Source organism: Hypomesus nipponensis, chromosome 3, assembly GCF_054491055.1.
Source record: "Hypomesus nipponensis isolate SF chromosome 3, ASM5449105v1, whole genome shotgun sequence".
Classification (NCBI taxonomy): Eukaryota; Metazoa; Chordata; class Actinopteri; order Osmeriformes; family Osmeridae; genus Hypomesus; species Hypomesus nipponensis.
In genome coordinates, this window is record NC_140363.1 from 2,803,314 (window position 1) to 2,827,572 (window position 24,259).

Sequence of the window (24,259 nt, forward strand, 5' to 3'; positions counted from 1 at the left end):
ATCATGTGTGTGTATTGTAGGTGTGGATCTCACCATCTGCTAATCTAATGACAGATAACTGTCGCTGCATATCTCCTCCCCTGCCAACTGGGTGGAAGAAGCAGGAGAACGAGTTAGATCAGCGTCAGTCAATTTCATCAAAATCAAACTGCATGTGATTTATGTTTTTACCGAGTTATGTGAAACTCTTGCACACGCACACACACTGACACTCGCAAACAAATACATACATAACACTTCCATGTTTATTCAGGCAACAGCGTGCGGCACAAACAAAAATAAACACAGTTGAATGCATAAAGGAACTGTGCAAAGAAGACAAGACAAATGCAGAGAAACGGTGTGTACAGGCCTATGTGTTGGTGGGAAGCCACAGGTGGCAGGGTCAGCAAGTCTGTGGTTGTTTCATTGCTTCATTGGAAAAAACACAGGCACTTTACAGTTTTTCACAATTGCTAAAACACTAAACCTCATTCTCTGAATGAAATGTTCAGTGGCCAACACCCATTTGTCGAATCAGACACTCTTTTGGCAAAACTCTAAACACATTCTCATTCACTAAAAACATTTTTCACTTTGATGCACTTCTACAGCAGGCGGCAAGCAGTAAACACAACACAGTTGTCAGGCACTCCAGAGGACTTTTCCCATGTTTCTAGTTTGTTCTTTGTTGACATTACTACTGTAAGTTGTGATGGTTACTGTCATTGTTTCTTTATTGCTAAATGCAGTTACATGTAACTACATGCCCTGGATGCTGTGTTCTCCATTTTTTTGTGTTGTGCCTAATGATTGCTCCATAGTGTTTATATATTGATCTGCTGTGTTTATGATGTGAAAGTATTGTTTGATTTTGAGCACAGGTTAAAAGGTTAAGGGCGAGGGTTTGATTTTGTCAGAAGAGTCAGTTTTGGACATTTTGTATGAAGATGTTTTGTGTTTACAATTTTGAGAAAATGGGTGACATTTTCAAGAAATGTGTTTTATCAATCATGAAAAACTAACTTTATATCTTGACAAAACACAGAGAGAACTCTACATGTCAAACCATCTATTCAACAGATATGTGAGGTGGATCAAACCATATCTGCTTGGCTAACAGAGATAGAGATGCTGTAGGAAACATATACTAAAGACCAGGCACGACTGTAGTTTAGGAAGCTATCCTGCCTCTACTACTGAGTTTGTTGAGGTATTGTACATTACATGTTAGGTAGCTTCCTCTGGTGGCCTAATGGAGGAATGACATTAGATGAACCATTGTTCAGGAAAATGTCCCTCCCTCCACACGAAAGATCACCTTACCCTTTCTGTATCAGCTAAGTATTCCTCTCATTCTTTTGTCACACATCTGTCTCTTTCTGTCATGCCTTCTTTCTCTCCGTTCATCTTCATAAGGCACAGGCGTCATCTTATTTTATACAGACAGGCAGCATTTGAACAGCAACTGTCACTCGCAATCCTGTTAGCCAGAGAGTGGAACACCTGTGAAACACCATTCCTCTTCCTCCCTGTGATTCTATGAACTGTTCTCAGACCTGTGATTGACTAATGCGTCATATCAGCCATGTTAGTGAGATGGTTAGTTAAAGCTACACAGTGGGGGCTTACTAAACACAGCCGGTACAGATAATACAATATTATCTTTCAGGAAAAAGCTGGTGCCCCAGTTAAAAGTTAGCTTCAAGCAAACCCATTGGCACATTGAAGACACATGAATATTGACGTTTCCCATTCTTGTTTAAAAAATGAATGTAATTTCAGAAGATCTTAAGATCTTAACAGCAAATACAGCCTCTACAGGAAGTATGTAGGTGATTGTGTGTGTCATTACGTGCTGTGCATGTAGTGCGAGAGGCAACAGACTCTACAGCAGAAAGCATACATAACAGGCCTAGTGACCAGAACAGACGTGACAGACGTGATCACAGCACACGCACTGACAGGTCCAGCTCCGGAGATAACCCAAGAATGGCTCTCAGTCCCTTCTCTCCAGCTCCAGTTTATAGGTCCAGAGATCAAGTCAAGTTCAAGTCCTCCTAATGCCAGAAACATTAGACCATGTCTCGTCCTAGAGTACAAAGGTTATGGTTACTGTACTGGTCATGATCCTGGATGTAGTTTCAGTCCTAGTGCTGGTTTTAGAACCAGGAACTGGTACTAACACGTTGCTAGTACTGGTTGTGGCCCTGTCCCTGGTTCTATAGCTCTTAAGTCCAGAGCTCCGTGGGGACCATGGCCTCCTTGGTTCCAACCGAGGGCATGAGGTTCTCCTCGGACAGGAAATCCAGAGGGAACTGGACCAGGAAGCCCCGAATCCTTCGCAGCTCCTCCTGGGCCCTGCCCGGATCAGACTGGGCCAGACCGGGCTTGGACTGGTACTGCTCCAGCTCCGCCATGTTACGCACCAGGGAGGTAGGAAGACAGCGGAACACCTGCACACAGCCACAGAGCACACAAACGAATGGACACGCGCGCGTGAGCGTATGCCCACTCGTAAACAAACACGCATTCACACAAACACACACATGTACACACCACTGTGGTGATAAACCCAAACACGCGTTTCAAAAAACAGCATCCCCAGGTGTTTGTCCGCACTCCGTTTCACCAGTTGATTTTGGTCATCAGACTAAACATGTGAATGTTTCTGGGCACTGTTCTTTTTCTCAAAGTTAGCGAGTGCTACCATACACCTTTGGATGTTTTGTAGAATGTGTTTGTATTGTCATCATGGTGTCATCTTACTCACCTTCTCATAGATTGTGGCGTTGCGTGCAGCTGTGGTCATCCAAACATCCTTGTAGAAACGTTCACTAATGGGGTCTGACACGTCTATACTGGAGTCAGTGTGTCCACCCAGGATATTCCTGCCATGAGATTGCACACACATATAAACACACACACATAAACATACACACACACACACACACACTCATATGAACACACAAAGATTTAAACAGTTGTGTAGAGCATGTCCAGAGTAAAGCAATTGCTGTGACTTTCCCAAACAATACACACACACACACCTGAAGCACTCAAGGCGCAGCTGCAGTGCGTATTGTCCGGCCTGGTACACCTCAGCATCCATAATGGAGGGAACCATTTCAGAGTCCTCCACAATCACTGCCACCTCACTGTCACGCTTCCCCAACATGCTCCGGTCATTGATGTTGGCAGAACCTAAAGCACACACACACATACACACGCACACCAACACACGGCACGATATACACACACAAACACACACAGATATGCACGTGCACACAGGCATACAAACACAACGATGCACACGACACACAATGATGTACACAGACACAAACAAACACACACATACATTCAAAGGTTTCAAACTTGCCAGTATGTGCTTCCTTCAAAGGAATGTTCTGCAATTAGGTCTCTTTTATGTTTTATCTCAAGCATCTCTCCTCACCAATACACAAACGAGCGCACACACACACACACACCAGACACGATCTATCTTCCTTGAAAGGATGGATGTTCTTTGATGGTCTAACTCAGACAGATAGATTGGGGCACATGGAACAGATGATAGAAATGAAAAGCGTGACTAAAGGTCACGTCTCTTCCATCAGTCATCCCTGACAGTCACACGGAGGCACTGCCTCCTGCAGGAAATGATCTGGAACTGCAGTACAACTGTTCACCAGTAAGAAGAGCTGTGGAGCTGTGTTTGAGCAGCCAGTCTTGCATTTCGGGTCAGGATAGGACAACACACATAATCACACATGCACAAATGCACATGCACTGCATCCCCACCCTATGCCCCTACACCTACACACACCACCCCACCCTGCGCATGCGTACCGATGATGACGGTGTTGTCGTCGGCGATGAGCAACTTGCTGTGGATGTAGATGAGCTCAGTGATGAGGCTTCCCTCCAGCTCTGCATGGGTCCTCATTCCGGCAAAGGAGATGTAGTTCATCCACTGGTCGTCCACTGGAAGGGGGGCGGAGTCAGAGTCAGAGGGTGTGTGTATTTTGCGGACGACACAACCCTCATTGGGCTCATCTCTGGTGGAGACGAGTCTGATTTATAGGTGGGAAGCAGACAACCTGGTGACCTGGTGCAGCCAGAACAACCTAGAGCTCAATGCTCTCAAGACAGTGGAGATGGTTGTGGACTTCAGGAAGAACACAGCCCCACTCACCCCCTTCACCCTGAGTGACTCCCCAGTCAAATCTGTGGAGTCCTTCCGCTTCCTTGGCACTATCCTCTCCCAGGACCTCAAGTGGGAACTGAACATTAGCTCCCTCACCAAGAAAGCACAACAGAGGATGTACTTCCTGCGGCAGCTGAAGAAATTCAACCTGCCACAGACAATGATGGTGCACTTCTACACAGCCATCATTGAGTCCATCCTCACCTCCATTACCACCTGGTACGCTGCTGCCACTGCCAAGGACAAGAGCAGGCTGCAGCGTATCATCCGCACTGCGGAGAAGGTGATTGGCTGCAATCTGCCTTCCCTCGAGGACCTGCACACCTCGAGGACCCTGAGACAAGCGAAGAAGATTGTGGCTGACTCCTCCCACCCTGGACATTCTCTGTTTCAGTCACTCCCCTCCAGCAGAAGGCTGCGGTCCATCAGGACAAAAACCTCATGCCACACAAACAGTTTCTTCCCTTCCGCTGTTGGCCTCCTCAACAAGGCCAAGAGCTAATACTGACTGAATGTCTTAAAAACTAGTTACTTTTTACACTACATTCAATTCCTGTAATATTTGTATTTTATATTGTATTTTATATTGTAAATTGGCAACTTATATTTTACTTTATTGTATATTTTATTTATTTTATTTTATTTACTTTATTTTTAATTGTATTCCACTTAGTATTGCTAGTTTATGTATCCTTAGTATAGTTAGACCACACATTTAAATTTAAGATTCCTATATGTTCACTGTATGCACCTTCCTGCCAAAGCAAATTCCTTGTCTGTGCAAACTTTCATGGTGAATAAATCCCTTTCTGATTCTGATTCAGATTTACGTTTGTGGGTATTTTTGCATTTCTATGTGTTTTGTGTGTGTATGTGTGTGTGTGTTTCACTTACTCTCCTTCTTCAACTGGGAGATGATGGAGAATTCCCCTCTGATCATGGTTCTGTAGAGAGCAGAGTTTGTAGGATGTTATGGTCTGTTCTTTTGTCTGGCCAGGTCTGACAAGGGCTCATTGGGTTTTGTCTGGTCTGAACAGGTCAGGTCTAGCCTGGACTGGAGGTCTGGTCCAATCCGGTCCAGTCTGGTTCGATCCGGTCTGGTCAGGTATAATGTCTCTGTACCTGTAGTTGAAATGCATGACGGCCTGAATGGCGTTCCCCCCTCCGGTGGTGATGTCACCCTCGAAGCCAGGCAGCAGGGGGGTCACCACGTACACACGGAACTTTTTCCCCTCCCTACACACACACACACGGGCACACACACACATAGGCACACACACACATAGTTATAGTCTGCACGAACACACACACTAATCCCCTCATCCTCCCTGTCTTGGGATAGACGTACTTGTGTGCTCGGATGATCCTCTCGATGATAGCGTCTCCGATTCGGTTGTACACCATCTTGTTGTCTGCACAGCTAATGAAGAACTGGTTCTGAGGCAAAGAGATGGGGTGGACGTCCCGTCAGGTATATCTAAGCTTTATGTCAGCCTATTTTGCATTCAGATACACATATGTCAAGTCTATTTGATGTTATGTCATGCACGTGTGGGTGGCATGTAGATGTACAGTACCAGTCAAAAGTTTGAACTGTTCAAACTTTTGACTGGCACTGTACATGTTCCTACAAGTAACTGTATACAGTTCTTAGCCTCCGCATTGTGTACTGTACATCTATTTAATACTATATCATATATGTGTACCTCTATGTAGTGCTATGTCATGTATTATGTGCCTCTACGTAGATGTAGTGTCACGCGTATGTACTTCTATGTAGATATAGTGTCATGTCTGTAGCGCTGTGCAATGAAATGTCACGTAGATGCGCCTCTATGCAGTTTTATGTCATGCACATGGAGTTCTATGTCATGTATGTGTACCTCTATGTAGATGTAGTGCTTGCTCCTGGCGATGGTCTGGATGTAGGCGTTGTGGATGGAGTCTTCATGGTGCTTTATGCCTGCTGACCAGTCTGCTGCCGACCTCAGGACCTGAGAGGAGAAAGTCAGGGAGAGTGTGTGGGTATGCGTGTCCTATACATTTGCAAGTTTGTATGTGTGTATGTGTGTATGTATGTTCTCACCTGCACTTTGGTATTGACACAGTCAGGGACCTGGTAGTGCAGCTGGTTTGCACTGGTGTGAGACTTGGGGAGTAGGAAGGGATAGTAAAGAGACCGGTACTTGGGCTTCATTATCTGGAAGAGTAAGGGGGAGGGGGAGGAAGGAAGGGGGGAGGAGAGAGAGAGCAGAAGATGAACATCAAATGTGAAATTATATGAGAGAAATGGGCAGTTCCCATTTTACCCACAGATCAAGGTGTATTCAGACCTTATTCAGATGTGTGCGTGTTGTTGTGTGTGTTACTTTGGTAAAGTTCCAGCGCTGGATGAAGTGTCGGGCCACGTCTCTGGCTGCTTTCCCATGAACCACTGAGGCAATGTCATGCCATGGCATTCTGGGAGTTGTGTACCTGTCTATGAAGTCTGGAGGAAAAAGGGAGAGGGGAGGGGAAAAAGTGAAGGAGAGGAAGGAAATGAAGGGAGAATGAGGTAGAATAGAGAGCAGAGAGCGAGGTGGAAGGGAGTGACAGAGATTGAATGAGGGAGGAAGGAGGAAAAAGGGGAGGGAGAGGATAAATTAAGATGGGGTTGGGAGGAGAGGACGGAGAGGAAAAGGAAACAATGGAGAGATGGAGGGAGAGAGGGAGGGAAGAGAAGCAAAAAAGTGCGAAGTGCCATTTGGGTTGGGGTTCATTTTAGGGTTAAAATGTTTTAGTGTTTCGGATTCGGCTGAATATTGGGCTTTTTGACGGGGTTTGGTTTCGGCCGAACCTTAGAGTTTTTTTCCACCGAACCCAAACCCTACGATTGCACTACGGGCGCTACGCTGGTCGACATAATGATACCGCCATTGATTATGGGAATGTGTTTACGTAGGTGGACGGTTCAATGCAGTAGGCTGCAGGAAAGTGAAAATGCAACTCTTAAGCAGAAAAAGTGTTGTTTGCAGTACTTTCAGTCAAAAGAAGGCAATTCAAGTCGAGATACATTTTCAATTTGCAATGCCGATTTGTCTCGTGGTGGCAAGGACCCTAAACAATACACAACATCTCTGCTGTTAAAACATTTGCGTATGAAACATCCGAAAGAAATTCAAGAAATCTAAAAGGCTAATATTTTGGATATTGATTGGATCTTGAGATAGGCATATGGTTATTGTCAAAATAGTTTTTCCCACTTGTCTTCCTAGCATAATGTTGCTTAGGCCTATTTTATTTTACAGTAAAAAAATATATATATACACTGCTGTGGGCGTTGTTTACTTCTTTAATGTGTTTACTGTGTTAATGGACTGAGGGTAAGAGTAGGATTTGGTATTCGGTTTCGGACAAATCTTAACCAGTGGATTCAGTATTCCGAACTCCAAAAATCTGGATTCGGTCCATCCCTACAATTTTTTGCAGGAAGTGATGCTTTTATTTCCCTTTGGTAATGTCTGGGAAAAAAACTTAAATGGAAACCATTTACCACAGCCAATAACACACAGCCCCAGTGTGTATGTGTCTCCATCTCTCCCCCTTCTCATTATCTCAACCACCCTGCTTCTCTCTCTCCAATTAATGACCATATTGACCAATGGAGCCAGTCCTTACCATCAAAGGGTTTTTCCAGCTGAATCCAGTCCTTGTAAATAAGGTTGGAGTAGTCCTTGCCGTGCCAGAAACGAGTGTTGCCCAGGAGTTCTCCCACCCCAGTCTGCAAGCTGATGCTCTTCACAGAACCACTACCTACAGTACAGAATATATATAAGGACTTAGACTATTTACCTACAGTACAGAATATAAGTAAGGACTTACACTATCTACCTACAGTACAGAATATATATATAAGGACTTAGACTATTTACCTACAGTACAGAATATAAGTAAGGACTTACACTATCTACCTACAGTACAGAATATATATATAAGGACTTAGACTATTTACCTACAGTACAGAATATAAGTAAGGACTTACACTATCTACCTACAGTACAGAATATATATAAGGACTTAAACTATTTACCTACAGTACAGAATATAAGTAAGGACTTACACTATCTACCTACAGTACAGAATATATATAAGGACTTAGACTATTTACCTACAGTACAGAATATAAGTAAGGACTTACATTATCTACCTACAGTACAGAATATATATAAGGACTTGCGGGTAGAGCTGAGCGGGTAGAGCATCGGGCTAGTAATCTGAAGGTTGCCAGTTTGATTCCCGGCCGGTACACATGACGTTGTGTCCTTGGGCAAGGCACTTCACCCTACTTTCCTCGGGAAGAATGTCCCTGTACTTACTGTAAGTCGCTCTGGATAAGAGCGTCTGCTAAATGACTAAATGTAAATGTACAGTGGTAGGGTAGTAGTGTGTTGTTGTAGTGGCGCTACAACACTATGACAACACATTATTTCGAGCCTGGCGCCAAACTGGACCTCAAACTGCAATCGCTAATAGTGTTGTGGTGTACAGGTGTGTTGTAGTGCCATGGTGTGTGATGTGTTATCATAGTGTAGTGGTGTGTTGTTGTAGTGTAGTGGTGTGTCGTGGTAGTGTTGTGGTGTGTTGTCTGAGTGGAGGGGAGGGGGGGTGTCATTGGGGCTGACCTGTACTGTCGATGCTGCTGATACTATCAGAGTGATGGAGGGTGTGTTTGTGCAGGTGCCTGTACAGGCTGAAACGAGTCTTCCTGGTTCGACCAATCCCCTTCAGCTTTGGCAGCTCCACTTTCTCCATTGACGGCTCCCCACCTCTCCCGTTGCTATGGGTAACACAGTCATTCGAGGACACCCCCTTACTGGCTGGAGTGTTTGCGTTGGCAGCCTTAGGTAGGAGGCACAGAAAACAGGTTAAGGGTGTTGTGTGTATGTGGGTGTTGTGAACCCACGGGTGTGTTTTGTGTGTGTGTGTATCTGACCTGCTCCATAGCAACGGAGCGTGTCACGCTCCCCACGTCTGTCAGCCGGTGTTCTCTGTCATCCCAGCGACCATACGCCAGGTCAATCCCGCCCACGAAGGCCACTGATTGGTCGATGACAATGATCTTCTCGTGATGCGCCCAAAGGTAGACAGAGGACGAGACGTGGTCTGGGTGGCGCATCACCTGCAGGACACACACACACACACAGGCACACACACACAGATGCACACAGAAACACAAAGAGTTGGCTTCCCATGTAGTCTACCTCCAGTGGGGGGTGTGGAGGTGAGGGACATACCTTGATGTTGGGGTGCAGGTGCATCAGAGTCCTCTTGCTGTATTCACTGTTAATGCCCAGTGCTAGCTCCACCTCCTTGTACAGCATCACAAACACACGCACGCCTTGTTGCTGGGTAGGCACACACACACAAAGACAGTCTATCAGATGTGTCCGAATCATGTTGGTTTTTAATCCTCCTGTTCAGGTTCTTTGAAGGTTTTTTGATTTCATGTTTTATATAGTGTAGATACTGTATATATAGTAAACTCTGAAATTATTGGCACCTGTGGTAAAGATGAGTAGAAAGGGTTGTAAAAAATGCACTTTTTGGTAATTTAACTTAAGAAACAATGCGCCCATTAACTGAAGTACATTTATTCTGAGAAAAAACAACTAGTACAACCTCCTTTTACCAATGAAACGTCCCTGAGTCTTCTTCTGTAACATCAAATAAGTAAGAACAAGGAATCTGAGAGCATTCCTCCGAGGTGCTCTCTTGTGCACTCTCCTCTTCAGCTCAGCCCACAGGTGGTTTAGGTCAGGGGACTGAGATAGCCATGGCAGACGCTAGATGTCTTGTACTGAACTAAGCGTCTGCTTAGGGCCCCTGTGGCTACCAGAGGGCCCCCAAGAGCAAATGAATCACAATTTCATGTATTATGTAAAAATATACATATTCTTTTTTTTTTTTCGGCAATGATAAGCTACGCCGAGGGGCCCCCAAATCAATTTTGCTTAAGGCCCCATGAAGGCTTGGGCCGGCCCTGGGGATCCTTGTCCTGCTGAAGGATCCAACAACAACCCAGTTGTAGTGTCCTGGCAGCCAGTTTCACATTTGATCATTCCAGCTATTTCATGGAGTTCATGATGTCCTGATGGAACAAGGTTCCCTGAATGTGGGCGTATGATATCACCTACGTATCTTGGAAAATGAAAACCATCATATTCACTGAGAATGAGTGCAAAATAGACAGGTCCTCTTTCAGATGATTCCTCTTTCAGATTTTTAAAAACAGTTCCAGTTGCTTTTAACATTTTAAGGATGACCCTAAAAGTTGAGTTAGATGAGTAGCAATGTTTTATAACCATTCACTGACTTATGAAGGTATGAAATTTCCCTATGCGTAAGGGAATATTGCCTGTGTCACTCAAATTCATGCCCCTAAGAAACAGTAAGTGATGGGCAGTGTTCAACTTAAAAGGATAGAAATGGAAAAACATTACATTTTGTTCATAAACAAGACAAACAATGTTTTTCATTGTATTTTTTGTTTTGTCAAATACTTTCTTGATTTTCTTTCTCAGAATACATTTACTTCAATTTAGAATTCAGCTGAATTTGTGAACACTTTTTAATCACCTTTACCAGGACTGCCAACAATACCGGAGTTGACTGTATTTGGTTATACACACTTCTGAAACAGCTATCTTGTCTTTTAATGATTTTAACTCTTTGATTTCCTTTCTGAAATAAATACTTCCTGAACCAGCTGAACGGAGCCTGAAGAGGCTGTAACTGGCAGCAGAGAGCCTGTGATGTACAGCACCTCCTGCAGGTTGGGGGTACTCACTGCTTTACGTTTCAGGGTGCAGTCCAACCTCCAGCGGTTGCCCTCGACGACAGGCCTCTTCAGAAAGATCTCAGGACTCAGCCTGAAAGACACACACAAACATATGCACACACACACACACACACACACACACACACACACACACACACAGTCAGATAAACAAACATAGACACACACAGTCAGATACAGAAATGTAGAAAAACACACTTAACTAGTAATAGGTTACTTTTCCCTCCTTCCTCCCTACACACACAGGAACTCAATTGAAGATGACGTAATGGGAAGCTACATATTGTCACACACCAGTGTTGTACAGAAGTAACCCATAGCAAGAGTTACATCACATTTGAATTCTGTTGAATCTGCCCCTGGAACAGTTTCAAACGAGCCCCCCTGAGCCTGTTCCCTTCCCACCAGAGGGCATCCAGCAGAAACACTAACATGAACCAGATGGATCCCATAACATGTAACATACCTGTTACACAATCACACACACATTCACAAACATGCACACACACAATCACACCGACGCACACCAATACGCACAACCACACCCAAGCAAATATCCACACACACGAACAACACACACACACTTCTACACACAGAAACACACACTGCTCACGAACACATGTACGGCCATGTCTGAATGGTAGCCTGGCTTATTCACAGCTCCAGCTGAAACGAGCAATGAGTTTCAACACTTGACATCTTTCACTGCCAACTGCAGAGACACCCAATGGGCAAACAGTGTCTTAGGTCAGCAGACAACACACTCACACAAATGCATACGACCCCACACACACATATCCCAGCACACACACACATTATACCAACGCACACACATATCCCCACACACACATATATATATACCCACGCACTCACACACAGACTCACCACCAGTCTGTGATGAAAATTTCTTCTTTAGCCTCCTCGAGAGCATCTGCCACGTCCTCCATATAAGTCTTCCCATTCACGTACCTACACACACACAGATATACACACACACACACACACACACACAGTTACACGTGCACACACGGGAACACAAACGGAGAGGAGTCATGCAAGCTCCCACACGCCCCCTGTTGTTTACAGTATGCAAGCCACCCCGGTCTCCGTGGTTACCACTTGGCTGGGATGTTCTCCTCTTGCTGGGCGAAGGAGCCAAAGCGATGAACGGTGAGGAAGGCCTTCCCATGGCTTCGCACAAAGTCCTCTATGGCCTGGCCCCACCAGCGCGCATGTCTGTAGCTGCTGCACTTCAGCACCAGGGTCCTGCACACACGCACGCGCGCACACACACCACACCACACACACACACATCCCACGGTCAACTGTCCATCTCTTCAAAAGCAAAGGTCTGACATGCATGTACATACCCCCCACACACACACACTCACACACACAAACAAGCACACGCTAAAACATTGATACACAGAAATGCACGCACACACCTCGAGAGACAGTCAATGCGCACGCCGTGTTTGGTCTCCGTGTCTTTGGAGTCCATCTTGATTCGGAACTCCTTGTCCACCAGCAGGACGAAGGAGATGGCCCCGGTGTCTGGCTTCATGTACAGCAGGAAGGAATCCTTCACCACCAGCCAGCTACACACACACACATGGAGGCATGGCATTTTTAGGTTTATCTATGCATGTGTGTGTGTGTGTGTGGGGGGGGGGGACTGACCGTTTGGACCAGCGGTAGCAGACTTCATTGTGACCGCAGCAGTTCATGCCTGGAATGCGGTGTCCTCCAGACCGTTTGTAAATCATCCCCTCCCTGGAACGCACACACACATACACACACACACATGCACACATACATACACACACACACACATGCACACAAACGCCCATAAGTACGTCACACACAGGCTGTGTGAGGAAGTATGTTCTGTGTAACTTTACATACAGCACAGACAGTAAAACAATAAAACCACTTCAGTGACAAGCTGACATATTCATCTTGTTTCAGATAAGCAAAACCATCAGTAAAGGGCTGGATGGTATGTGTAGATATGGAGGAGATGTTCCTTACAGGCCTTTAGGACCAAGGTCGTGGATGAAGGACATTTGGCTGATGTCTATGAACTCCATCTGAAGCACAGAGAACACAGCTGTCATCATGACCTCTCTGAGCTACAACACAAAATATTAGTACCAGTACTGTGAACCACAATTATTGTGCTAATACTCATACTGTTATTACCTGTACTGTGAACCACAATACTCATACTGTTATACTCATACTGTTATTACCTGCACTGTGAACCACAATACTCGTACTATTATTACCTGTACTGTGAACCACAATACTCGTACTGTTATTACCTGTACTGTGAACCACAATACTCATACTGTTATTACCTGTGCTGTGAACCACAATAATCATACTGTTATTACCTGTAATGTGAACCACAATACTCTTACTATTATTACTTGTGCTGTGAACCACAATAATCATACTGTTATTACCTGTGCTGTGAACCACAATACTCCTACTGTTGTTACCTGTGCTGTGGACTACAGTACTCACAGTGTGATGGTATTTCCTGTACATGGCCATTCTCAGCAACTTGTTTAGGTAGTCCTCCAATTGTCTCTGTAGAGACACACAGTAACAGATGTTGTCCTGTTTTTCTCCTGTCATTCTCTACATCCCTTGTTAATCATATCCGGTGCAACAGTGGTCTCCTTGTCGTGAGATCATCACATCCGAAGCAACGGTCAGAACAGAAGGAACACAGTGTTAGAGCACAAGGTCGTGAAGACATTTCTCTGCCCACAGAGCTCATAGTCACCGCAACACACACACACACTCACACACACACTCTCAGACACACACATACTCACACACACACACACACACAAACACACACTCACACACACGCTCTCAGACACACACATACTCACACACACACACTCACTCACACTCACACACACACTCTCAGACACACACATACTCACACACACTCACACACACGCTCTCAGACACACACATACTCACACACAGTCACACACACACACGCTCTCAGACACGTACCCTCCTGCTGGAGACCTGCTCATCCCGTGCCAGCTCGTCTCCGTTCCCCCGGGGCAGAGAGGGCATCTCCCTCACCTCGCTCTTCCTCACGCTCTTCCTCCTCACTGTGTGACTGGGTCAGGATGGAGGGATCGAGGTCACAGAAAGAGTGAGATAGAGGGAAAAGACGTACATGATGAATGTGTGTGTGCATTGTTGTGTGTGAGTGTCTGCGTGTGTGTACCTGTATGAGTGTGTGTGTGTGTATGCATTTGTGTGTGTGTACCTGCGCGAGGGCAGAGGGTGTGTGTGTGTGTGTGTGTGTACCTGCGCGAGGGCAGAGGGATCCTCATCAATGTCTTGTAGCGGAGAAGCTCTCTGTGCAGCTCCAGGAAGTGCTTCTCCTTCCTCTTCACAACCCAGGAGAACTCTCCATGTCTTAGCTCTATCCGGAACACTGCGGGGAGAGACTGCACACACACACACAAACAGACATCCTCCAGCTGTGTTCGGGATTTGAGATTGGTGTGTTTGTGTGTGTGTGGATGTGTGTGTACCTTGTTGACGCTCCTGTTTTGGGAGATGTTAAAGCGGTCCTGGTTAGCAGTGAACCTCTCCACCTCCAGGATCTTGGCTGTGATGGGCAGGGTGGGCAGGTAGATCTGGGCGTTGGCCTCCTTAAAGCCCACCGTCTCATACACAGCAGAGAAGGGGATGCGACAGTCCCCTGCACGGTCACCATGGTCACAGAGAGAGAGAGAGAGAGAGAGAGAGAGAGAGAGAGAGAGAGAGAGAGAGAGAGAGAGGGGGGGGGAGAGAGAGAGGCAAAAACTGTGAGAAAAGGGAAGACAGTGAGAGAGAGAGAGAGAGAGAGAGAGAGAGAGAGAGAGAGAGAGATAGAAAGAGAGAGAAATATGACATCCTATCTATCCAAGGGCAGAATTGAATACACACACACCTATATGGTGTGCAGCATCAAAGTCAGTCTCCTCCCCCTCTCCCAGGTCCAGTTCTCGGGTGTCCAGGCTCTCAACCACGTCGGCCATCTTGCTTCTGGCTCGTGTGTCTGGCTCGTCAGCTGTGATGTCAGAGGGTTCAAAGGTCACCAGCCTGCTTGGGTTGGATGTGGCTTTTCCTGCCATGCCTAGCACTTAGCTCCTGGAGCAGGGTGAACCTGGGAGAAGGAGGAGCAGGAGTAGGAATGGTGGAAGGAAGAAGAGGAGGAGCAGAAGAAAGAGAAAGACCAGGAGGAGGAGGAACAGTGGAAGTAGGAGGAGGAGCAGGAGAAGGAAGAGGAGTGGGAACAAAACAAACCAACATGGAAGAGGAAAAGGACAGAAATAAAGAAAAGAGAAAAAACATCAGTTCAACTTTTAAAGAGTGCTCTGGCAGCCTAGATGTGACTGGAAGAGACGGCTGAGTTCTCGGGGGAGGTGACGGAGGTATCCTCCCTGGGGGAGAGGGAGGAGGAGGTGACTCTTCCTGCAGCTGTCCCAGGTTTCACATCCACACCCCAGAATAGATCCTCTCACAGGAAGAGCTGGGTCAGGGGTGCTGCTGGTTTATTGGTTCACAGTGAGCTACTGATGGACAGGCCTCTGGGATAACATTTGGCGTTGAGCAAGGAATGGTCAAGATGAGTAGGAGCATCTCCACCCACACACACACATGCGCACACACGCACACACGCACACACTCACACACACACACACACGTGCCCAAACACACGTACTTCTTCCCTCGGTCATTGTGTCCCTTCCTCCAAACGTTGCAACTGCCTGAAAGTGATTGAGGATATGAGAGTTGACCCTTCAAACACACACTCTCTCACACACATACGCAAATGCATGTACACACTCAAACACACACACACTCACAAATGTATACACATGTTCACACACACAGGGCTATTCTAATCGCACCACAGGAAGCTGGTGTCTGTGAGCCTGTCTACCCAGCCTGGGACAGGAATGGAAGGGGTTGTCTCTCTGAGTGACATACAGACAGACCATAGTAATCCCAGTTCTGAGAAGTCACACTCTCTATCATCAGACAGTTACACTTGCAAAACACCTATTGATATTTTTTATATATATAATATCATATATTACAGTATATATATATATTTATATAGTATAATAATATTATATATACATTTTAATATATAACGTTTGTGGATGTAGGATCCGCTGCTATCCTGAGAAGAGGCCGGGCAAAATTGGCACGCAGGGCATCACGGCAACAACATTCAATGATGTCATCTGACCAGACATCTCAAAGGTACTTTCGAGGCAAGTAAGGACATGATAAACTCCTTGACAATCCCATATTACTGCTGACACACACCCAAACACACACACACTGACTCACAGTCCATACCGAAGGAGACCTACCTTGTTGGATTGTGTCGAACACATGCTGTTGCTAGCTATTGTGTTAGCATGTGTATGTGTGACATAAGGAAGTCTTTGATGTGTACAAATTAGTGTCAGTAAACATTTTGTGAATCTCTAAGAATGTGTGTGTGTGTGTGTGTGTTCCTTTGGAAAAAGAACAGTGTGGTATCTCTCAGCTCTGTGTGAGCTTCTGGGCCGCACACACGCACACAGTGTCAGCCAGAGAGGGTGGAGTGTATAGTCTACAGTATTTTCTTTCTCTCTTTCTGTCTCTCCTTTTCTGTCTCTCTCTTTCACTCGCTTATCTCTCTCAAACATAATGCATGTTGTATCCTTTATATCCAGTCCACCAGGGGAACCTTTCTTGATGAACACATTTTACATGAAACAACCCTTGTATTTTCTATAAGTGATTTTAGTGCCACATCAGTTTCCCAATGCTGATGTTGTCAGAGCAACAGATGTGTGACTCACAGTTTGTCACATTGCTTTTTCATTTCATGTAATTATGTGTCATGCTGGAGTCATGATTTCAGTTCCAATCCGTGGTTGATGAATACATTTCTCTGTAGCACACTTGACGATGACGAGATGATGACACGTTGAGGAGAGAGGGAGAGAACAAGAGAGGGAGAGACAGAGAGACTGTGTCCAAAAGAGCAGAACATTTGGGTTATCTCTTCCCTGTCCTCTGATGGAACACTGCCCGCTTCCTGCTTCCTGACTTGTCGCCATGGTGACAGTATGTCCGTCATGGAGTAGCATTTTTTTTTTTTTTATGCTGCTTGTCTCCCTTCCTGCAATACAGCCAAAACCTCCTGAAAGCTGATCAGTCGATATCCACAAATACACAGGAGGACAGAGGAAGATGAGAAGATGAAGGCGGAGAAGGAGAGGGTTAAAGGGGGACAGAGATAGGAGGAGAGCAGGACCAGATGGAGGGAAGGGGAGGGTGGAATAAAGAGTTGCCATGAGGTAGCCTATCATTTTGGAAATAGCCTTACTGTACAACGGAAAATCCTAAGTGTAATAAAGGAGTGTAATCTGAGGTTGGACCCCGCTCTTACACACACACACACGTACACACACAAACACTATTGTGTGTGGCTTCCTCTAGTTGACGTTTCATCTCCAGGGTCGGTGGCCAGCTCAGCTGATCCACCAGACTAGCACACAGAGAACTCCAGTAGTTCAGTTCGGTGCAGCTTGGAAGAGACAAGGAGAGACTAGAAGTGCCTCATTTATATGTATTGTTTCTTGTTTTCCCAACCTATATGCATAGGTTATGTTATCAATCATTTAAAAATTAAAACATGTTATGTTTTGTTAAAATATTCCCCATATCAGGGCAACAATGACTCTAGCTGAAGTAACTAACACCTTATCAGCTTAACAACCCAGCTAAAGTTAACTACATAGTTAACTAGCTTGCAAGCTATCTCCCTAGTGCCAAGCTAACTTCCTATGGCTAACTATAGTACCTATCTAACTAACTACTTATCGTAGCTAGCTATCTACAAAGCCAACTAATGACCTAGCTAACTACATCAATGTCACATTCCCTTTAAGGACAATATGCTCTGCTAAAGTTGTGAGTGAGATAATATAAGTTTAACTAATGGTGAATTACAATACCATAAAACTTGCACACAGATAAACCGACACACATAAACACGTACACTCTCTCTCTTTCCTCTCTCTCTCTCTCTCTCTCTCTCTCTTTCTCTCTCTCTCTCTGTCTCTCTCTCTCTGTCTCTCTCTCTCTCACACACACACACACAAACACACTCTCAATTCTTACTGAAACACAGACACACATTTACACCCACACCACATACACACACATAAACATACGCACACACACAAACTGACACCATAAAGATACCAACACTACTGAACAACATTGATTGCTATAGCGGTGCCAGCCTCCTCGTGGCACAGATGTCACAATGAGGGAGAGAATAAGAGAGAGGCAGTGAGAAAAGAGAGAGGGAGTGAGAAAAGAGAGAGGGAGTGAGAAAAGAGAGAGGGAGTGAGAAAAGGAGGTCTGTGACACCTCTATATCAGCCCACACTAAAGCTGCCATTTATCTAATCATTCACAGGGAGAGAGAGCGTGAGAGAAAGAAGAGAGAAAACGAGAGAGAATAAAAAGAAAGAAAGAGATATGGGGAGAGAGAGAGAGAGAGAGAGAGAGTGAGAGAGAGAGAGAGAGAGAGAGAGAGAGAGGGGGGGGGGGGGGGCGAGAAAGAAAGCAGGAGAGAGAAGGGTAATCGCCATCATTACCAGAGTTCTGTTCTACTGGCAGTAAAACAAGGAATCATTGTACAGAAGGACCAGCTACTTGTCTCTGTCAGACCAATCCTAGCCTAGTGCTAGCCCCAGCCCCAGCCCCAGCCTAGACCTAGCCCCAGCCTTAGCCCTAGCCCTAGACCTGGCCCCAGCCCTAGCAACTGCTTTAGCCTTAGCCCTAGCATAGCCTATTGCTAGCCCCAGCCCCAGCTGGGATTTAGCCATACCCTAGCCCTAACCTCAGTCCAAGTTCTCCTAGCCCAGCCCCAATCCAGCCCCAGTCCTAAACCTAGTAAACGCATCAACCCTAACCTTAAAGCCATCCCTAGCCACCAGCTTAGCCCTTGCCCGAGCCAAGCCCTAATACCAACTCTTAACCCCAGTCCAACCCTAATCCCAATTCCTAACCCCAGCCCAGAGCAGACAGTTATCCCCAGTTGAGTCATATGTGTTCACACACACACACACATACAACAACAAAATTATATACACAAACAATGTAGTACAGCACAATAAAGATTTAATACGTGCAACATAAGCTCCATGGCAAGTGTGAGTGAAGAGGTAGGTGTCAGTGTTTAGATCTACCAGCTTCACTGACCTACAGCTCTGTTGCCCTTCAATATTTCTTTAAAGAGTGATCCATTAAAAACTAGAATGGGTTACCACACAATGGTCTGGTCAATACATTTCTACATGCAAAAAAACGCACACATGCACACGCCAAGCCAAAGGAACAGAGCTTGAGGGTTAATGTGTATTGGAATTGATACTTCTATTGTTTTAGCCCATTTTCCTGTCCTGTAACATCAGCTGTGAAAACAGATGAATAGGAGGGAACGGATAGGAAGAGAGAGAAAACACAGGCGAGGGGAAAAAGAGGGAGAGAGGAGCCGACTAACTTTTCATTCCCAGACATTCCAACACCGGCAACTAACTTTACTTTAACACCAAGGTGGAGGTGAACACACACACATACAAAGCACAGCACACAGAGACACACACAAAGAGACACACATAAAGTACACAAACACTGTCTGCACACACATCAGACACACAAACCACAAACATGTGTATGGACATATTACAAGCTGAAATAATATATTCTTAACTCAATCAGGAGTCAGCAGCAACACCCATGCATAACCACAGACAGTGGTATAACCATTACTTACACACATACATGCACAAACATGCACACACAAATATCATCCCACAAGTGTCACCCCTCTTGTGCCCCTCACTCTAGTGTCACAGATGGATACACTCCCCTCTTCTTAGACACAAATGGAGGACTGCGCGAGAGAAGGAGAGAAAAACAACAGAGAGAAAGAGTCAGAGAAAAGAGACAGAGTAAGAGTGACAGAAAGAGAGGGAGAAAAAGTTCAAGACGAGACACAAAGAGAGAAACAAAGAGAGACAGAAAGAGAGACAGAGGTATTGAAAGAAAGAGAGACAGATACAAAAGCAAGAGAATGAGACGAACCAACCTGCCGGTTCTGTGGACGTTCGATCCACATGTTGACAGACCTGTTTGCAGTGCTCAGTAGAGTTGGCGACATGGAACACACACACACACACGCACTCCACAAGCTACACACACTGCTGTTCCTATGTTGTGTAACTGTGTGTGTCTGCACAGACTATGAGTGAAAATAACTCTCCCAGGACAGCCCCTAAAGGAGGGAGGAGCCTCCCTAACTCGGAACCAATCAGTGGTCCTGGTACACGCAGACCCTCCCCACAGCAACTGTCATTGGTTGAAAGTGTTGGAATCTACACTGGGAAGGAGTTGGGCGGAGGGAAGTGTTTAACATCTCTGCAGATCTACCCATCTGGACCAACAATTACAACAATCTCTCTCTTTCTTTATATATAGCCCTCTCTTCCTTTTTTACACACACTAGTATCTATCATTCTTTGACAACCTATTTCTTTCTCTCTTATAGCATCTCTCTCGTCTCCTATCCCTCCTGACATCCACCTCTCTCTCTCTCCCTCTCTCTCCCTCTCTCTCTGTTCTCTCTCTCTCTCTTTGTAGAGCACAGGGCCTCCTTGAATGGAAACTGAGTTACTGATATTCACCCTCATCATCACCATATTAGAAGTGAAGTGTATCTGGCCATTCATAACTCACTGACAGAATTAAGCCACACAAGTTCACACACCACACCACACACACTTTAACACATGCAAACGCACATATACACATGTACACTCACTTACAAACACATGCCAAAAAAAACACACTCACTCACACACAGACACACACACACTTATGGACACACACACAAAAACATGATCTCAATGTAACATTGTCAACAGTAACCAGCCACAAGTCCACAACACAACATGGTCACAAGTGGATCTATCTCCATCTTCTGGGGCAATTGGTAATTTCTCTCAACCTCATTCTTTCTCTCCAGGGCAATCTCTGTCCCCCTCTCTCCCCCGTCCTCCTCCTCTCTCCCCTGTAGCACACAGGGTCTGCTTGAATGGACGCTGATGATAGTCACCCTCTTCATCTCCATATCAGAACTGAAGTATAGTCAGCCAATCATTACTCACAGACAGATGAAGTCACACACATACACTTACAGACACACTTACAGATGAAAGCACACACACATACTCACTAGTGACAGTGGTGTCAAACGATAAAAATCTTTAATCGCGATTAATCGCATTAATGTCATAGTTAATTCGCAATAAATCGCGATTAATCGCACATTTTACTTGCTGGTTGAGGGGGTACATCATGTTTCCGGTTTGCGTCCGGGGGGGTAGCCACCTCCCTGAAATGAGTCTCTGCAGGTTGGGATGTCTGCACTTTGTCTTGTCAATGGAACCATTTGGAACCAACTTTTTAGAGTAAACTTTCAATTTAGAATCTTATCGACATCCTTTTTGGCGTGTGGTGCTCGCCATCCACTCAAAACGTAACAATAGCAGAGCCTGTTTAAGGAGAGCCTGCCCACTCCCTATTAAGCCCCATTGTACCGAATTTTGTTGCAGTTCCACCAGAGTTCCACTGGGAGTGATCGCGGTCGAGTGCAAAATGAATGGGAGTCCAGAGCCTGTTTAAGGAGAGCCTTCCCACTCCCTATTAAGCCCCATTGTACCGAATTTGGCTGCAGTTCCAACAGAGTTCAACTGGGGGTGATCGCGAGCGAGTGCATGTTGAATGGGAGTCTATGGAGCTAAACAGATAAATTTGTCTCTTTCGCCTGATTGTCGTTGAGAAATCTCCGATTTGATTGTAGTTTTTGCAAGTTCAACATGGATTATACGTCGAAAGTTGAATGAACGAGTACTTATGTCCTTTTGATTTCTTACAGGGTGAGTAGTTGTTGCCCATAACACGCTAGCATTCTGCTAATGAATGCTGATTGGTTAGTGAAGGACTGATACGACCAGAGCTCCCGCTTGATGGCATCCGAAGCGGAATCAGAATGTCAGAGCATTAGCAACATTAGCAACAACATTAGCAATCCAAAACTCTTTCTAGCATGTGTATTGACAGGGAGAGCCTAACCTGTCAGCTGTGTTGTCGATGCCCTGAGAGAAAAAAGTAAGTGACCAGAGCTAACCGTAAAGCAGTAGCTCTGGTCGTACGATGTGTATGACATCAATTACATTTTCAAAAGCTTTTTAGAACAGAAAGGCGACTTTAAAACAATCTAATAGCCAGCAGTGTGTATTTTTTTTGCCTCCCCTTTCGAATTCAGAATTCAAATTACTAGACGAAAAATGATATCCTGAGAAAAGTGGATTTTGAGGGGTACCGCTTCATAGACCTCCATTCATTCTGCACTCGCTCATTAGCGCCCTCACATGGAACTTCAACCAGTTCAGAACCCGGACGTTTCCCGAGAGTGGCAGTTCTCTCTATATTAGACATTCTCTGGGGAGTCTATGGCGCTAAACGGCTAAATTGGTCTCTTTCGCCTGATTGTCGTTGATAAATCTCAAATTTTGTTTGTAGTTTTTGCATGTTCAACATGGATTACGGATCAAAAGTTGAATGAACGAGTACTTATTTCCTTTCGATTTCTTACAGGGTAAGTCGTTGCCCATAACACGCTAGCATTCTGCTAACGAATGCTGATTGGTTAGTGAAGGACTGACTACAACAAGAGATCCCGCTTGATGGTATCCGAAGCAAGTGGATCTTTGTCTCCATCTACTGGACTGGTACTAGACATTTTCAAACTATGTTTGACACCGGCAGAGCCTCAAGTTCAAGCCTTAACAATAGACAGGAAAACAAACAGGAATGGTGTGTGTTTATGACTTAAACTTTGACCAGGATTCTCTAGAATGCCTAATAAATGAAAAAAGAACACAAAAACACACGGAAATTTACACACACAGGCAAACACTACACATTACAAGCATACCCACACTCATGTACACAAAAAACACACTTACCGTACACACATACACATGTGGTAATCCGCTGACTACATTGTCAACACCCACAGCAACATAACAATCAGAAATATGGTTGTTATTGAAACACACACAGATACACAGCCACCTATCAAATCAGCAGACATTTCACAGACACGCACACAACCCATTAAATGACAGACATATGACACATCCACACATCCACACACAAAGGCAGACATTCACACACAACACACACGGACAGATGAGCAGACATACAGAACCTAATGTTGTCAAAGTAATATCTCCTAGATGTGTTGCCGGTGTGATAAATACTCACTGATGTCCACAAAAGTATGGCTCCTCTCTCCCTCTTCACCTTTCTCTCCCTCTGAGTCTATGTACTCCCCCGCTTGACTTTAATGTGTATTTAGGTTTTCTGTGGGTGTGCGTGGGTCTGAACTGAATTTGTGTGGATGTGTGCGTGCTGGATGTGTGTTTAAGAGAAACTCGCACCATCATAAATGACGCCTTCGTCTCCAGGTGACGGAGAGCAGAGGGTAGGTGGAGATAAGAAGCTGTTACAACCAGGAAGAGACTTTCCCAATGGGATCCTGCATGATTTTCTAATCTAAATGATTTAAGTTGAACTCCTGGTGACTGAGGGCCATCATCCGTTGGCAGTCGACATGTTTTCAGGTGTGTCCTGTCTGTCCCAAAGGCCAGCAGTCATGTCCCCACTTCATTCGTCTTATGTTGACTTCCTGGAAAATATGGAAAATGCTGTTGTTCCACCAGGAGGCTATTTTCAGCCCATTTATTTCTGCTTAATGGGATTGTTTTGCCAATCTACATAATGGACAGTCTTCAGTGAAAAACAAAAAATGTGCCCTGATTTGGCCCCTCACTTCGAGTCACTCGTCGCTAGGTGGCGTGTTGACACCAGGCTTGCCCCCCCCCCCCCCCATCTCCCCTCCTCCTTCCTTCATTGACACACACACACACACATACAAACAAACACACATGCACACGCACGCACACAACCCTCTCTGTCTGTTTTGTTCTGTGCCGAGATCTGACAGCCGCGTTTCTCAATGACAGGCAAGGTTCCATTGAGTAGAGTCGCGCGCCGTGGAGAGAGAAG

The 24,259-nt window shown here is 45.3% G+C and overlaps 1 protein-coding gene across 6 annotated transcripts; it reads right to left on the reverse strand.

Moving 5' to 3' along the window:
• Positions 1-227: 227 nt before the first annotated feature.
• pld1a (phospholipase D1a) lies at positions 228-20,352 on the reverse strand. 6 transcript variants are annotated; one of them, XM_084684320.1, is made up of 26 exons: positions 20,214-20,352; positions 14,995-15,210; positions 14,594-14,763; positions 14,364-14,506; positions 14,058-14,169; positions 13,551-13,616; positions 13,053-13,111; positions 12,702-12,794; positions 12,467-12,619; positions 12,138-12,287; positions 11,907-11,990; positions 11,013-11,094; positions 9,460-9,570; positions 9,159-9,344; positions 8,848-9,064; positions 7,844-7,978; positions 6,556-6,674; positions 6,273-6,386; positions 6,070-6,180; positions 5,535-5,623; positions 5,309-5,422; positions 5,081-5,130; positions 3,829-3,963; positions 3,030-3,183; positions 2,753-2,870; positions 228-2,435 (listed from the first exon to the last, which is right to left on the reverse strand). In XM_084684320.1, exons 2-26 carry the CDS (start codon positions 15,176-15,178, stop codon positions 2,211-2,213), a joined length of 3,174 nt encoding a protein of 1,057 aa, XP_084540446.1. In that variant the 5' UTR covers positions 15,179-15,210; positions 20,214-20,352; the 3' UTR covers positions 228-2,210. The 6 variants fall into 6 exon arrangements, 5 of the variants coding, with proteins under 5 accessions (XP_084540446.1, XP_084540434.1, XP_084540428.1 ...); XM_084684308.1 differs by adding an exon at positions 19,968-20,018 and having other exon boundaries at positions 14,364-14,763; positions 20,214-20,343; XM_084684302.1 differs by having other exon boundaries at positions 14,364-14,763.
• Positions 20,353-24,259: the final 3,907 nt, after the last annotated feature.

Bases quoted from the DNA above. Each gene is read 5' to 3' on its own strand.
- pld1a (XM_084684302.1), bottom strand. From the start codon at position 15,178: ATGGCAGGAAAAGCCACATCCAACCCAAGCAGGCTGGTGACCTTTGAA. The intron at 14,170-14,363 runs GTACACACACAC...ATCCTGACCCAG, and splicing joins ATCCCTCTGCCCTCGCGCAG to TCACACAGTGAGGAGGAAGA. The intron at 9,065-9,158 runs GTCAGATACACA...CTCCTACCTAAG, and splicing joins GCTCCGTTGCTATGGAGCAG to GCTGCCAACGCAAACACTCC.